We start from the raw sequence: 15,713 nt of genomic DNA, 5'->3' as shown, positions 1-15,713 counted from the left end.
AGAAGTAGCTGGTGACTTACAGGGGTGAAATAAATCATTGACTTATTTGACTTCCTATTTTAATTCATACACTTGTGAACATCATTGTATCACTATCAGTTAATAACTATTATAGCCTTCTGTTTTAAAATTGTACCATTTGTACATACTATAAAATTGGTTAAATATTTGAGTACCTGTTGTACCAGAAGTTTTAATAGAGAAAATTATATTTTACATATTAAAGGGACTCATTGATAGGTAAGAGATCATGAATTTGAAGCCTACTTGAACCACTTAACAAGAGATTGTCTTAAAACAAACAAACCTTTTTTTCCAGATATTTTCTAAATTTGGCACGGTCTTGAAGATTATCACCTTTACAAAGAATAATCAGTTTCAAGCCTTGCTTCAGTATGCTGACTCATTGAATGCACATTATGCCAAAATGGTAATTATACTTTTCCTTTTCCATTATTAGTCACTCACTTTGGAGACACTTGAAGGAGCCATCACATCTCACTTGCTCCTTCTGTTTTATTAAATGTGCCTTTTGATTGTTGTAAACTGTATTTTTTCCTTCTAAGCTAAAACTTAGTGCTTTCCCATTGGAAAAAGCAGTTTTAATCTATCACTTCTCAGATCTCTGAGACTCATTGCTGTTGGTCACATTTAAATCTATAACTAAGCATAGCACTCCTGATGCAGTCTGACTGATCAGTAGATGTTTGACCTTGTGGTTTCATTTACTTGTCTTCAATCAGCCAGAGATTGATTTCACTACTTTTATAACCATATTCAGCTCTCATTGTTATTGAGCTCTGATATGGTGAAGACATTAAACCTCAAGAAATATGCTGCTGTCAATCTATGTTGTTTTCTTTTTTTAAGTGCATGAATCTTTGGTTTTGTTTTAATGAGACAAAATAACATACTTGGTCACATTAAATACAGCTCTCTTGGAAAGCTGTCATTAACCTTAATTCTGCTTTGTTACTTGTTTAGAGATAGAGACACAAGTTTAGCATACTTTTGTTTCTCATACAGTTTGTGGAAGTCTTTTCATTTCCTGTATCCTCTAGCTGCATGTTTATCATATAGTTACATGTTCTTTGGGTTTTGTGTCTGTTTTTATAAATTTGACTATTTGTGAAAGCAGGTAGTAACCACAAATAGCCCACTGGTAAATTTATTCTAGCGAAGGGGAGGATTACTGATCTTTGGTCACAAGTGACTGACCCCCTTTGTTTTTTATTCAAAAAAGCAATTATAAAAAAAAAAACATGGCAGATAATATTTTATGTAATATGACTAACATACTATTTACAGTGGTGTTTCATCAGTACATTATATTCACCAATATAAATTATACTAAAATGAAATTGAAGTATAAAATTAACACCTTTATATATTTACTGTGGACAAAATGACCATAATAATGGTGTTTCTATAATACAATACAATAGTTTTCCAAGCTTTTATATTTTTTCTTTCATTGATATGACCACTTGAGAATAATAAAACTAAACCTAGATCTTTGGCCTTTTGTCCTTTGCTCTCTGCTTAGTGTTGGATTGGTGCTGTCTCAGAAGAGACTAGTAAGTGAGTCAGTATGGTCTTGATAAAACACCAGTCCCTTTCTCATCTGCCTTAGGCTTTGGATGGCCAGAATATCTATAATGCATGCTGCACTCTGCGGATTGACTTCTCCAAGCTCACCAGCCTTAATGTGAAATATAATAATGACAAAAGCAGAGACTTCACTCGCTTAGACCTTCCTACTGGTGATGGTCAGCCATCTCTTGAACCTCCTATGGCTGCTGCTTTTGGTGAGTAGTTCCTTTTTCAGACACAGAGCAAATTTTCTAAAGTTAGAGTTTCACTTATTTATGTCAGTCTTTTTCTTCTTGGGTTCTCTTGTGACTTCTAAAGGAAAGCATATGTTCTAAGGAAACAAATACACCTGTATATTAAACCTTAATAAGGTAGTGCTGTTAGTTCACAAAACATAGATGTATGAAATTCTGTTCCAAGTTATTTTTCAAACATTAACACATTCATAATATTACCAAAACTACTTATTTGCTTTAAATTAATTATCTTAATGTTAGCTTTGATTTTAAATATGCAGATTTATAAGCAGAATTTTGGCATTAAGTGCTCTTGAGAAAAATAATTTTTCTTTTAAAGTAATGATAACTTGCTAACTGGTGGTGCACGCCTTCAATCCTAGCACGTGGGAGGCAGAGGCAAATGGATCTCTGTGAGTTCTAGGCCAGCCTGGTCTACAGAGTGAGTTCCAAAACAGTCAAGGCTACACAGAGAAACCCTGTTTCAAACAACAATAGAACCAACAACAACAAAAAAAGTAATAACTTTCAAATCAGTGTCCTAAATTAGCAGTTTGTTTTTCTTTTATTCAAACAGAATTGATCTTATTCTGTTTTACTTAAGCAGTAAACTTCATCTTTGTCTTAAGCTCTGTGAATATTAATATTTTACAGTAAATAGACCCCTTGAAAATATTTGCTTTCCAAATTAGGTCTGCAAAAGTAGGTTTGAAGAGTTAGTTTCCCTCTTATTTAAAATAAGTAAATTTTTACATTAAGTAAAGATTTTTTGGAGACAGGGTTTCTCTGTGTAGCTTTGCACCTTTCCTGGAACTCATTATGTAGCCTAGACTGGCCTTGAACTCAGAGAGATCCAACTGGCTCTGCCTCCCAAGTGCTGGGATTAAAGGCATGCGCCGCCGCCGCCGCCGCCGCCGCCGCCACCACCACCACCACCACCACCACCACCACCACCACCACCACCACCCCCCCCCCACCCCCCCCAGTTAAAGTAAATCTTAATGGCCAGGTATGGTGGCACACACCTTTAATCAGGAAACAGAAGAAGGAGGATGTCTGTGATTTGGAGGCTAGCCCTGGTGTTCATAGTGAGTTCCAAGACAGCCAGGACTACATAGAGACCCTGTCTCCAAAAAAAAAAAAAAACCAAAAACACGAGCAATAACAACAAAAATCTTTAAAAAGATAAACCTTTATGTAAAGGCCAAAAAATGGATTGACTATCTTGCATGTATCATTAGATTAATTTTCAGCTTTCTATATCTAAAAAGTAATATTTATTATTCAGGAAAGTTAAATTTAAGTATCATTGGGGTTTATTTTCTTTCCTCTGCTAAGTAACACCTTAAAATATTGTTGATACCTAGTAGTATTTAATCCTCCTCTCTCCCTCCCTCCTCTCCTCTCCTCCCTCCCCTCCCTTCCTCCCTCCTCTCCCTTTCTTCCTCCCTCCTCTCCCTCTCTCCTTCCCTCTCATTCATTTATTCATTCATTTTTTTTGAGATTATGTCTTTATGTAGCCCTGCCTGTCCTGGAACTCACTATGTAGACCAGGCTGGCCTTGAACTCACAGAGATCTGTCTGCCTCTGCCTGCAAAGTGCTGATATTAAAGGATTGTGCCATTATTACTAGCTCAGACTTCTTTTATATGTGAGAAAAGTAAAGCATTAAAATAAATAATTGGTTTTCCAAAGTTTTTCTAGAAAGTAGTTTGTAATTCTATTTTAAAGTAAAACCCTTTTGTCTTTGCCATTAGAAATCAGGACAAATTTAAGCTTACAAGAACTTGGCTATCAAATGCAGAACAAGTTTTATTACAATAATTGGAAAATATGTATATTATATATATACTGATATAACAAATATTCTGTTATGAAAGGAGAAGTGCCTTTGAAAATTAAGAGTTTTTTGTCTCTGAATATAAGATACTGCACAGTAATGTCTACATTCTAAATGTAATTTATCAGAGAAAAATATTTATGTCTTATATGAAAGTTTGTTCTCTAATATTTGATTTTTTCCTTGCTTCTCTTGGTTTGGAGACTGCACACTCTCCTTTCCTCTGACATCACTTTAAAAGTTGTGTGTGCACACATGTGTGCTTGTGCACACGGAGGCCGGAGTTTGACTTCACTTGTCGTCTCTGTCATTCTCCACCTCTGAATCTTGAGCTCATTTACTGGCTACACTAGCTGGCTAGCGAGCCCTCGGGATCCTCTTATCTCCACCCTCTTCTCTACTCAGGCCTTCATATTTGCATGGCAGGCACTTCATAGACAGCTATTTTCTTAGCCCTCTAATGATACCTTCTTATCACAGAAGTTTTTACCACTATTAATAAAGAGCACTTTTTCATTGGACACCCTTTATAAATTTTCTCTTCAATTCTTCTCAATTTTTATGTATAGTTTCTTGTTTTTTGTTTGTTTTCTTTCATTTGTTTGGTGTTTTTGTTTTGTTTTTCAAGACAGGGTTTCTCTATAGTTTTGGTGCTTGTTCTGGATCTTGCTCTGTAGACCAGGCTGGCCTTGAACTCACAGAGATCCACCTGGCTCTGCCTACCGAGTGCTCGGATTATAGGCGTGTGCCCCCACCGCCCAGCTGTTTTTTGTTTCTTGAGACAGGGTTTCTCTGCCCGGCGGTGGTGGAGCACGCCTTTAATCCCAGCACTCGGGAGGCAGAGGCAGGCGAATCTCGAGTTCGAGGCCAGCCTGGGCTACCAAGTGAGTTCCAGGAAAGGCGCAAAGCTACACAGAGAAACCCTGTCTCGAAAAACAACAACAACAAAGAGAGAGAGAGAGAGAGAGAGAGAGAGAGAGAGAGAGAGAGAGAGAGAGATTCTCTGTGTTGCCCTGGCTTTCTTGGAACTTGCTCTGTAGATCAGGCTGGCCTCAAACTCAGATCTGTCTGCCTCTTCCTCTTGAGTGCCAGGATTAAAGGCCTGTGCTACCACTACCCAGTGGTAGAACTTGCTTATGAGTTCCATATTCTAGTCCTTTTTGTGTAGAAAGTTTTCTTGTTGGACTGTCTTTGGATTGCCAGCCCTCAAATAACGACAGGAGATTTATTATCATGAAAGTTTGGCCTTTAGCTTAGGCTTGTTTCCAATTAGCTCTTACAACATAATTATCCCAATTTTTTCTAATCTACCTTCTGCCATGTGGCTCTTTACTTTTCCCCAGTATGGCATGTCCCGCTTGCTCTGCATCTGCTGGCAAACTCTATCTATGTCCTTTGATTGCTCCTCAGTTCCTCTCTGCCCAGAAGTCCCGCCTATCCTCTCTTGCCTAGCTTATCGGCTGTTCAGCTTTTTTTAAAAAAATATACTTATTTGTATTTTGTGTGCATTGGTGTTTTGCCTGTATCTATATCTGTGTGAGGGTGTTTGATCCCCTGGAACAGGAGTTACAGACAGTTGTGAGCTGCCATGTGGGTGCTGGGAATCAGGTTGTCTAGAAAAGCAGCCTGTGCTCTTAACCATTGAGCCATCTCTCCACCCCCCTCAGCTTTTCCTTAAAGCAATTAGAAGAAGCCTTAGGCAGAGACAAAAGCAGCCTGTGCTCTTAACCATTGAACCATCCCTCTATCCCCCTCAGCTTTTTATTAAACCAATCAGAAGGAGCCTTAGGCAGAGACACAGTTTTACAGTGTAGGAAAAGATTATCCAACAACATTGGCTATTTAGAAAGTTTCTCCCAATTTGGGCTTATTGATAGTCAAATTTATTGTTTCCTTTATATGATGTGATTGTTGTTCAGTCTGAGGAGTCTTATATAAAGAATGGTTATTAGCCCGAAGTTATAAAGATATTTACTTATATTGGGTATGGCAGTGCATGTACCCAGTACCCAGGAGTTAGAGACAAGGATTGTGAGTTTAAGGGTAGCCTTAGCTACATAAAGAGACCCTGTTTCAAAAAATAAATATTTTTTCTCATACAAAGATCACTACTTATATTCTAAAATTTATAGTATTTTAGGTGGCTTTGTTTTTAAAATAATGTAAGCAATAGGAATAGCATAAATAACTCCATATTTCTCCATTGTTACTGTCATGCCTCATTTACTTTATCATCTCCAATTATATTTGTATATATTTATAGCTATGTCTCCCACTTGAAACCATTGGACAGTAAGTTGCAAATATGATCGACTTCTAAATATTCACTGAATGTTTACTAAGAACAAAGATATTTTATGTGTGTCTGTGTTTTGTGGCTTTTTTTTTTTTTTTTTTTTGAGACAGGGTAGCCCAGGGTGGCATTGACCTCATAGCAGTCTTCCTCAGCCTCCTAAGCTAGGATTCCAGGTGTGAGTCAACATGTTTGGCAATCAGTATCCATAAATTCATTTGTCAAATTCAGAAAATTAATACAATAAAACTTGTGAAATTTTCCAGCTACAAAAATAATATATAGCTATTTTTTCCTAAAAACTTGAAAATTGTCAGGATTGTTCACTGAGGCATTTCTCCAGCACAACAATGAAAACTTTTAGTGGCACTTTGTGTATTTGTGGTGTGTGTGTGTGTGTGTGTGTGTGTGTGTGTGTGTGTGTGTGTGTGTGTTTAATAGCACACACAAATAAGTATAATTACTTGCCTGTGGAGGCCATAGAACAAATTTAGGTATATTCTGCAGGCACCGTCTACCCTCTTTCCAAGACAGGATCTCTTCGCTGGTTTGGAACTCACCAGTTTAGCTAGACTGACTGGCCAGTGAGCCTAGGTGTGTGCTTGTATCTGTCTTTGGAGGGCTAGGGTTCTGAGCACCACCAGGCTCACTCAGGTCTGTAATGTGAGTTCTGGGCATCAAAAGCAAGGCAAGCACTTTACTCTCTCGGGCATCTTGCGTGCTCTCAATGCCATTTTTTAAAATTAATGTTTTTAATATATATAATCGCTGTACATAGATGTGGTGAATAATGTAATATTTAAGTACATTACAAAATGCCGAATGATCACACCAGAGTACTTAGTATTTCTTTGAGTTGGGAAAAACTTTTTGTAGTGTGTGATGACTTAGAAATAGGTTTTGTCTTAATTTGTATTACCTTAGTTTCTGTCATGGGACATTTTTCAGATGCATGCAAAGTACCTGTTCTTAATTATTATAAATGATTATTAATGGTCTCCAACCACTTTTCTTAAAATTCTATGTAATCTCTTAATAAGATGAAATAGGCAGGCTGTTTTCTAACAGATTATTTCCAAGTGGAAATACAAATGGAAATAGCTGAGTCTTTGCTTGGACTTCTGCAGTCTGATTTCTTTTTATTCCCTGGAAACTGTTCCTTTCTCATTATTTCTTGTATAACTCCTATTGAAAGGCCTCCCACATTTTTAGTATAGTCCATAGAATCCCAGGGATCACTGTTTTTCCCATTCCTAAGGCTGTTGTCTTTCTTTCCTCCCTTCACTTGAGCCCTGATCATCTTATCGTTTATGTACTTTTTACTGGAGCCTTTTGTCTATAGGCACTCCTGGCTAAGTCCACATTATTCCAAGTATGTTGCTTATAGTAATTATTCCGAGTTTGCTTTGGTGTTTTCAGTTGGATATCTTACTGTCATTTCACACTTCATTCCTCCATTGGAACTGACTCCTGTTTTATTGACACTGTCACCAGGCTTCCTATAGAAAAGACTGGAATTGTTTGTCTAAATATACATGGCACTGTGCTTTGTAGTAACGTACTGTCTAGCTCAAAATGCCTTAACTTGCAGAGATATTTTCTAATCCATCATAGTGAAGTCTCTGTAATTCATACTCTTGTATTTTATAAACATCTCAGTGACAAAAATGTATCTCATGTTTGTTTAAACAGAATCATACCTTAAATTCATGATCCTCTTGCTTCAGTAATAGAATTAAAAGCATGTGCCACAATGTCCAGCTTCATTATTTCTTTTCATCAGTCCAGTACTACTTTAATACAGTATAGTTTAACAAGCATTTGATGACTTTCCATAAAGGAAAAAAAATGCTCCAGAGAAACACCAGAATCTTAGCCTAGTCCAGACTTAAACAGCTAAGCTATGCTCTTTATCCTTGAATCCAATTGAAAGCCCTCAGCCTCTGGAGACAGTAGGGACTTTTATACTTTAGGGATTACCTACTGAACAACTCTATGATTCCATAATGGTTCAATTCCATTTATAATTTATTTTCATATGGGCAGTTCATAGTGTATTGATAAGCATAGTTAGCAGGCAGTATTATTTATTGTAACCTCTCTTCTTCACAGGTGCACCAGGTATAATTTCTTCTCCATATGCAGGGGCTGCTGGATTTGCCCCTGCCATTGGATTTCCTCAAGCTACAGGTAAATCTTTTCAGGTTGAATTTCAAATGGTTCTTTAAATGAAATTTTTTGTCTTCTAGGAGCTCACCAAATTTGAATGATTTAAAATATTAGGTGTAACAACCATGGAGTAACTTGCTTAGTATGCTCAGCATCTTTATAGTTACAAACAATTTTCTCTAGTTCCACTGTGCACTTCAGTAATTCCACTGTGGGTTTGTTTTTTTTTTTTGTTTTTTTTCCCCAAGACAGGGTTTCTCCGTGTAGTTTTGGTGCCTGTCCTGCATCTCTCTCAGTAGACCAGGCTGGCCTTGAACTCACAGAGATCCGCCTGGCTCTGCCTCCCAAGTGCTGGGATTAAAGGAGTGCACCACCGCCACCTGACATAATTTTTTATTTTAATATTTTAATTCTGTAAGTTTCAGCTACTATCTTTGTTGGGGAGAATAGAATTAACTCAAAAAGACTGATTTTGAAATTAAATATTAAGTCCTAGTTGATTGATGGTTTTAATAACACTGAAAAACATGTTTATGTGACTGTTCTAGGTAATCTTTTTTAACAAAAGAAAACAGAAAACCCCCATAGAGTTTGCTTGTTTGAATCTCCAAAGTTTTAATTCTTGTACATCTGGAAGTGATAGATTGGTTTTCTTTCATTTTAGATATTTTGCTTAGACACCCTGTAGTTTAAAACAGAATAATATACATTAAGGGGGCTGAAAAAAGATCAATGAATGCTCCTAATTTGATAAGACGTATAAGGCTAAGTAGAGCACATACATATACTGTAGTTCTTCTTTTAGCTGATATATGTGACTGACCTATAGATGGTAGCAGCAGTTGAAAGGTTGGATCAGAAGGGCATAGGAAGTGGATCATATGAAGGAAAACATTTACTATAAAAGGAATTCAAGCTAGGTGTGGTGGTGCACACCTTCATTTGTAGCACTCAGGCCGAGACAGGAGGATTTCAGAGTTCCAGGCTAGCCAGAGATATAAAGTAACTCTATTTTCCCCCACCTCATCCTTCCAAGGGCATTCAATTGGAGAATGCTATCTGCACAGTCTTAAATTATTAGATTATCAAACAAAATTGGATGAGTTTCAAGTCTGTTGCAATTTAATTACATGGTGTATAATAGAGTGGTCAGATGAGAACAAAAAAATGTTAAACTCAAAGAACCAAATTGAGACTGGAGATGTATCTTAGCAATTCAGTGTTTGTCTAACATGCAAGGCCCTGGTTGGTTTCATTTCCAGTACAGCAAGATAAATACATTGGTTCCCTTTCTAGAACCAGAGGGTCTCTGTGTTCTTAAATACTTTGAAAGCAAAGGTATAAGTAGTGGTACTTCTGAGAAAGTGCTGTTTTAAGTATATAAAAGCCTTTTCAGTTCAAGAATATCTTGGGCAGTAATCCTAAAATATAATAAATTTATTGTTAATCATAATAGTATATATAGCACTTTACAAGGCGAAAAAATATTTTCCTATGTAAGCATACATATTTGAGACTTCTTTTGAAGGGATATATATATATATATATATATATATATATATATATATGTGTGTGTGTGTGTGTGTGTGTGTGTGTGTGTGTGTGTGAGATATATAAATATCAGAGTTTATTTAGTTTATTTTTAGCTAATTTTGTTTGTGGTCAGTATGAAAATTACATCCAAGCCGGGCGGTGGTGGCGCACGCCTTTAATCCCAACACTTGGGAGGCAGAGCCAGGCCGATCTCTGTGAGTTCGAGGCCAGCCTGGACTACCAAGTGAGTTCCAGGAAAGGGGCAAAGCTACACAGAGAAACCCTGTCTCGAAAAACAGAGAGAGGGAGAGGGAGAGGGAGAAGAGGAAGAGAAAGAGAAAGAAAGGAAATTACATCCACTTGACATGAAGGTGCTGGATAAAAAAGTGGTTGCAGGTAATAGGCCCTCTGCAAGCTTAACTGATTTTTAAGACCAGTGAGTCCAGTTATTCTGCAGATATTAATTTAATTAATAGAATGATATTAATTAAAGATAATGCCAACCAATAAGGAACTCATCTTTCAGACATACTATGGAAGAAAGCTGACCTTGGGTATTCTTTATGATAATCTGGATACTTTTTTTAAAAAATGTTCACTTTCTTGGCTTGAGTTCTACCTATCAAATGTTATTCTCCTGATAACTGGAATGTAAGAGTCTATTTTGGTGTTTTTAATAGGTCTGTCTGTCCCAGCTGTTCCTGGACCCCTTGGTCCTCTCACACTCACCTCCTCTGCTGTCACTGGAAGGATGGCCATTCCTGGGGCAAGTGGTATACCAGGGAATTCTGTTCTGCTTGTCACCAACCTCAATCCTGATGTGAGTTGAGAAGTGGTCTGAGTAGTCTTACAGGAAGTGGGATGATGGGTTCTTACATATAGTCTAGGTTTGTGTTACAATGCTTAAGTTTGTTTTAAGGATTTTAAATAATATGTGTCAACAGGATATATAGATACAAAACAGTGCTGTAACAGTAAAAACTGTCTTTATTACATTGTAAATAAACTTTTTTTAAAATTGTGCTATATTTAGTTATATTTTGTGTTATCTTTTTCAGTTTATCACACCACATGGGCTTTTTATCCTATTTGGTAAGTTCTTTTTTGTTTATTTTTAGTATCATCTGTAGATGTGAAATGAGCACATGTGATTCATTTAGTGATATTTATTGATTATTTTTATATGCTTAGTAATATGTTTGACACTGGAGCTAGAGCAAAGATAATGATCAGGTGTAGCAGGAATCTTAGAAGGTCTTATTAATAAAATCAAACCTGAGGCCAGTTATTGCGGTGAATGCTGAAGATCAGAGAAGCAGAACAAGCCACAGCTACCTCACCTTGCCAGTTCCTCAGCTGATCTTGTTTCCTCAGACTGGATGCCTCTGAGTCCTCATCCAGAATCAATCTCAGCTGAATTGCTGCTCGAAAGCCTGAATGCTTAACCAGCCCAAAGCTTCTAGTTCCTGGTCTTCACACCTTATATACCTTTCTGCTATTTGCTATCACTCCCTGGGATTAAAGGTTCACTTCTTGGGATTAAAGGCATATGTCACCATGCCTGACTGTTCCCATTGTGGCCTTGAACTCACGGAGATCCAGAGGGATCTCTGCCTCTGGAATGCTAGGATTAAAGGCGTGTGCTACCACTGCCTATCCTCTATGTTTAATATTGTGGCTGTCCTGTTCTCTGATCCCAGATAAGTTTATTAGCGTGCACAATATTTTGGGGAACACAATACCACCACAATCAGGGAACTTAAGTTTGTAGATGGTGGTATAAAGCAGGGAATGCTTATTTAGCTGACTTAGAAATGGTAGTTAAGCTGACTTGTAAAAAACAAGGAAGAATCAACCAAAGAGACGTTGAGGGTATATGTCTTCACAAACAGTTGTAGGCGGAGTTTTCCTGTCCTGCAGTCATTCTCAAACATCCTGAAGTTTATATTAAGTATAAATGCTTGGTCAGTAGCTCAGGCTTATTACTAACTAGCTCTTACCTTTTAAACTAACCCACATTCCTTATTTACACTCTGCCATGTGGCGGTACCTTTATTAGCATGGCACATTTATCTCCTGCTCCCTCTGCATCTGACTGGTGACTCTGACTACACCCTTCTTCCCAGCCTCCTTTGTTTAGTTGTCCTTCCTATACTTCCTGCCTGGCTACCAGCCAATTAGCTTTTTATATTAAACCAATCTGAGTGACAATTCTTCATAGTGTACAAAAGGATTATTCTACAGCAAATAGTAGCATTTGGAGATTTCCTAGAATAGGGAAGGTAAAGGAAGCCCAGTGGAGACTATGAGACAAACATGTTGAACTGAGACTGATGGACTGGTGAAGAGTCATAAAGGGTTTATAAAGTGTATGAAGAAATTTGATTCCCTAAGAAAGATGGGAAACAGTATCTTTTTTAAGCAAGATTAAGACATAATGACTTTCAGGTATCGTTTTGATTTTGGAGTACTGGGAATCAAATGCAGGACCACTTCTGTGGAAGGACAGAGCTACTAAATTATACCCCTCAGTCTTTATCAGGCTAGTGAGACTCTATCTTTAAAAAAAAAAGTTGAAAAACTTCTAACAATCTTTCTCTCTTAGTTAAAAGCATAATGATTAAGCATGTATTCCAATTTCATAAGACTTATACATCTATCTTTTATTATACTCACATGTAGTATTAGTATACAAGCATAGAAATGGGAACAACAAAATAAGCAATACTTAAAAATTTAAAGAACTTAATACAATGCTTTTCTCCATTACAAATATTAATATTTCACAAGATACATGATATATTTATACTTTATTTTAGAGAAATTGGTTTCATTTTAATTCGGTATTCCAAGGATAAAATATAAGGTTCAAATGGAAGTGTTTCATTTTGGTGTACTTGTGCTAATATTTTTAGTTGTACTAACATTTAGTTTAATTTAGTCCTTTTTGATATGCTTTATCTAGAAAAGTTCAGTGTTCCTGTTAGCAGATTTTTAAAACTGTTGTATTTGAATGTTAACAAATGGGGCAGGTATTCATTTCTAAATTCTTTAGGTGGTAATAGATTGTTTTTTCAGGCCTGGAGATTGAACCTAGGACCTTATGTTTGTTAGAGAAGGCATCCACTGCTGCTGAAATGGAGTCTGGTTTTTAGCCCAGAATATCTTTCTGCCTTCAGAGTAACTAGGACTCTAGATTGCTGCATTGTACTTGGCTGCAAGAGGATATAGGGTAGTTTTGGTTTCTTTTTTGTTTTGTTTTTTGAAGTTAGAGATGGGATATAGCAGTTAAGAGTGGGTACTGTTCCCTGCTTGCTAATCATTTATTTCATTTATTAAATTTTATTACTGTGTTGTGTATGTGATATATGTGACTACACACCAGCCACAGCATACATATCCATATCTGAAGGTTAAAGAACAACAGTATAGTCACTTCTCTCCTTCTACCTTTAGGAGTTCTAGCAGATGATTTCACTGGTTCTTAAGATTAAACAAAAAAAAAAGTTTAACATTTATTTACTTTATGTATTAAGGGCATGTTTTAGTCAGTGTTATATTGCTGTGAAGAGACACTATGACCACAGCAACTCTTATAAAGGAAAACATTTAGTTGGGGCTTGCTTACAGTTTCAGAGGTTTTAGTCCATTGTCCTCATGGTGGGGAGCATGGTGGCATGGAGGCAGACATAGTACTGGAGAAGTAGCTGAGAGTTCTACATTCATATCTGCAGGCAGCAGGAAGAGAGAGGTACTTTGGGATGGGCTTTTTGAAATCCTAAAACCCACCCCCAGTGACAAACTTCCTCCAACAAGGCCACACCTCCTAATCCTTTCAAATAGTATCACTTCCGGTGACCAAGTATTAGATCTGTGAGTCTTTTGGGGCCATTCTCATTCAAACCACCACAGGACATGTGCATGCTGTGGTGTGCCTGTGGAGGTCAGAAGCTAACTTGCTTGAGTAGGCTCTCTCTACCTTGTGGGTCCTGGAAATCTAACTCAGGTTGTTGGGTACCATATCTAGGCCTGACATTTTTAGTTTGTGTTCACAGTTGCTTAGGATTACCATAGTCCAGGTTTAGGATTATGCCATCACCCAAAAGAAACCACTTGTGCTCCTCTTTAGTCACCATCAATGTTGCTAATAATGACACATGTAATTGATGGTTGTATAATATTGAATTAATTCTCAGTACCTTTTGTCTGAAGTAGGTCTTTGTTAATAGTAAAATACTTCTTCATTAAAAAAAAAAAAAAGGAAATCTCCCATGTCTCAACAAAGTGTATGTATCTATTTAGTTGTTGGGGGTTTGGTTTTACTGGTTTTTTGAGATGGGGTCTCACTGTGTAGTCTTGGCTGTCCTGGAATTCTTTGTGTAAGCCTTGCTGGCCTTCAATTCAGAGCTCCACCTGCTTCTGCCTTTCCCGAGTGCTGGGATCAAAGATGTGTGCCACCATGCCCAGCTTTATATGTAGTTTTCAGAAAATGCCTACTTTAGTCTCGTCATTTTTGAGATGGGCAGTTGTAGCTGAAATTTTCCTATGTCCTGCTCAGTCCTGCAGCCGCTCAGAACAAAGTAAACACACAGAGGCTTATATTACTTATAAACTGTATGGCCATTAGCTGAGGCTTATTACTGACTAGCTCTTACACTTAAATTAACCCATAATTCTTATTTATATTCAGCCAAATGGCTTGGTACCTTTTCTCAGTTCTACCTTGTCATCTTGCTCCTTCTGTGTCTAGCTGGCAACTCCTGACTCAGCCTTCCTCTTCCCAGAATTCTCCTTGTCTGCTTATTCCACATACACTTCCTGCCTGGCTCCTGGCCAATCAGCATTTTATGTATCAACCAATCAGAGCAACACACATTCACAGCATACAGAATGACATTCCACAGCAGGCAGTAGATTCAGAACACTTGATTTTTTTTGTTTTGAATTTTAAAATCCATGTCTAGATTAAAAGTTGTCTTTAGGTGTTGGTAACCATCTCTCTTTTGTTTGCCTTGAAGATTTACATAACTATTTTCTTATTGAATTACAAGTGTAATGTTGCTTCTATACAGAGATCTACATTTATATACTGTATAAACTGCAGTATATTATAGTTCATTAGACAGAAGGAAATGAAAGAATGCTTTTTACATCATACACCCTCCTGACTTTAATTTTTGTAGAATAAAAGTTCATGAAATGTAATTTTTCATGTTGGCTTTTATTGTCTTCCCACACCCAGATTAATTATTTTGCCTGTCTTCTGTGATAGAGGACCCACTCTGGGAACCAATAATAATAATAATAGTAATGATGATGATGATGATGATGTCGTCTAATGAGATGAGCTAAAAGGTGTTAGGATAACAGTTGTGAGGGATGCTTACTTAGGCCATAAATTCCAAAGATGCTGGTGATTGGGCGAAAGATTTTTTATTTTTTTGAGACAGGGTTTCTCTGTGTAGCTTTGGAGCCTGTTCTGGATCTTGCTCTGTAGACCAGGCTGGCCTTGAACTCACAGAGATCTGCCTGGCTCTGTCTCCTAAGTGATGGAATTAAAGGCATGCGCCGCCACCGCCTGGCAGACGACAGATTTTAAGAAAGATGGCAAAAATGAGTGTCTGACAGGAGCAGTTGTGTGCCTACTGCTCCCTTTTATCGTTAGCCAGGCTGTTCATCTCTAGAAATAGGAAGAGGTAAGAGCAATTCAATTCATTGGGGATATAATGAGATATCTGTGACAGATTGAGAGGTGAGAAGCTGTGAAACTTAAGACAGCCTGCATGAAATTGCCATGGGATTGTAGGTAGGAAAGTAAGAGAAAAAGAAACCTGTAAACACAGGGGTAAGACTAAAGACAGCCAGGCACTTAAATGCAATGTTTTGTGTTTTGCCTTGTTTTGTTTTAATTAGGGGTGTATGGTGATGTACATCGAGTGAAGATCATGTTTAACAAGAAAGAGAACGCCTTGGTGCAGATGGCAGACGCGAGTCAAGCTCAGCTAGGTACTGACAGTGGTGATGCCCGATTTGCATGTGAATTCCTTCA

At 37.4% G+C, this 15,713-nt stretch overlaps 1 protein-coding gene across 5 annotated transcripts in view; it reads left to right on the top strand.

Moving 5' to 3' along the window:
* Positions 1–15,713, top strand: part of Ptbp3 (polypyrimidine tract binding protein 3) — a 119,267-nt gene that overhangs the window by 94,970 nt on the left and 8,584 nt on the right. For all 5 annotated transcript variants that reach the window (XM_076564300.1, XM_076564301.1, XM_076564303.1 and 2 more), the window contains 6 exons: positions 320–430; positions 1,634–1,808; positions 8,075–8,152; positions 10,345–10,484; positions 10,723–10,756; positions 15,578–15,670. In XM_076564300.1, coding sequence (XP_076420415.1) covers positions 320–430; positions 1,634–1,808; positions 8,075–8,152; positions 10,345–10,484; positions 10,723–10,756; positions 15,578–15,670 — 631 coding nt within the window. The remainder of the gene's footprint in view (positions 1–319; positions 431–1,633; positions 1,809–8,074; positions 8,153–10,344; positions 10,485–10,722; positions 10,757–15,577; positions 15,671–15,713) is intronic.

The sequence above is a fragment of the Peromyscus maniculatus genome, chromosome 2 (assembly GCF_049852395.1).
Source record: "Peromyscus maniculatus bairdii isolate BWxNUB_F1_BW_parent chromosome 2, HU_Pman_BW_mat_3.1, whole genome shotgun sequence".
NCBI lineage: Eukaryota > Metazoa > Chordata > Mammalia > Rodentia > Cricetidae > Peromyscus > Peromyscus maniculatus.
This window is presented reverse-complemented; position numbering and strand designations above follow the sequence as displayed.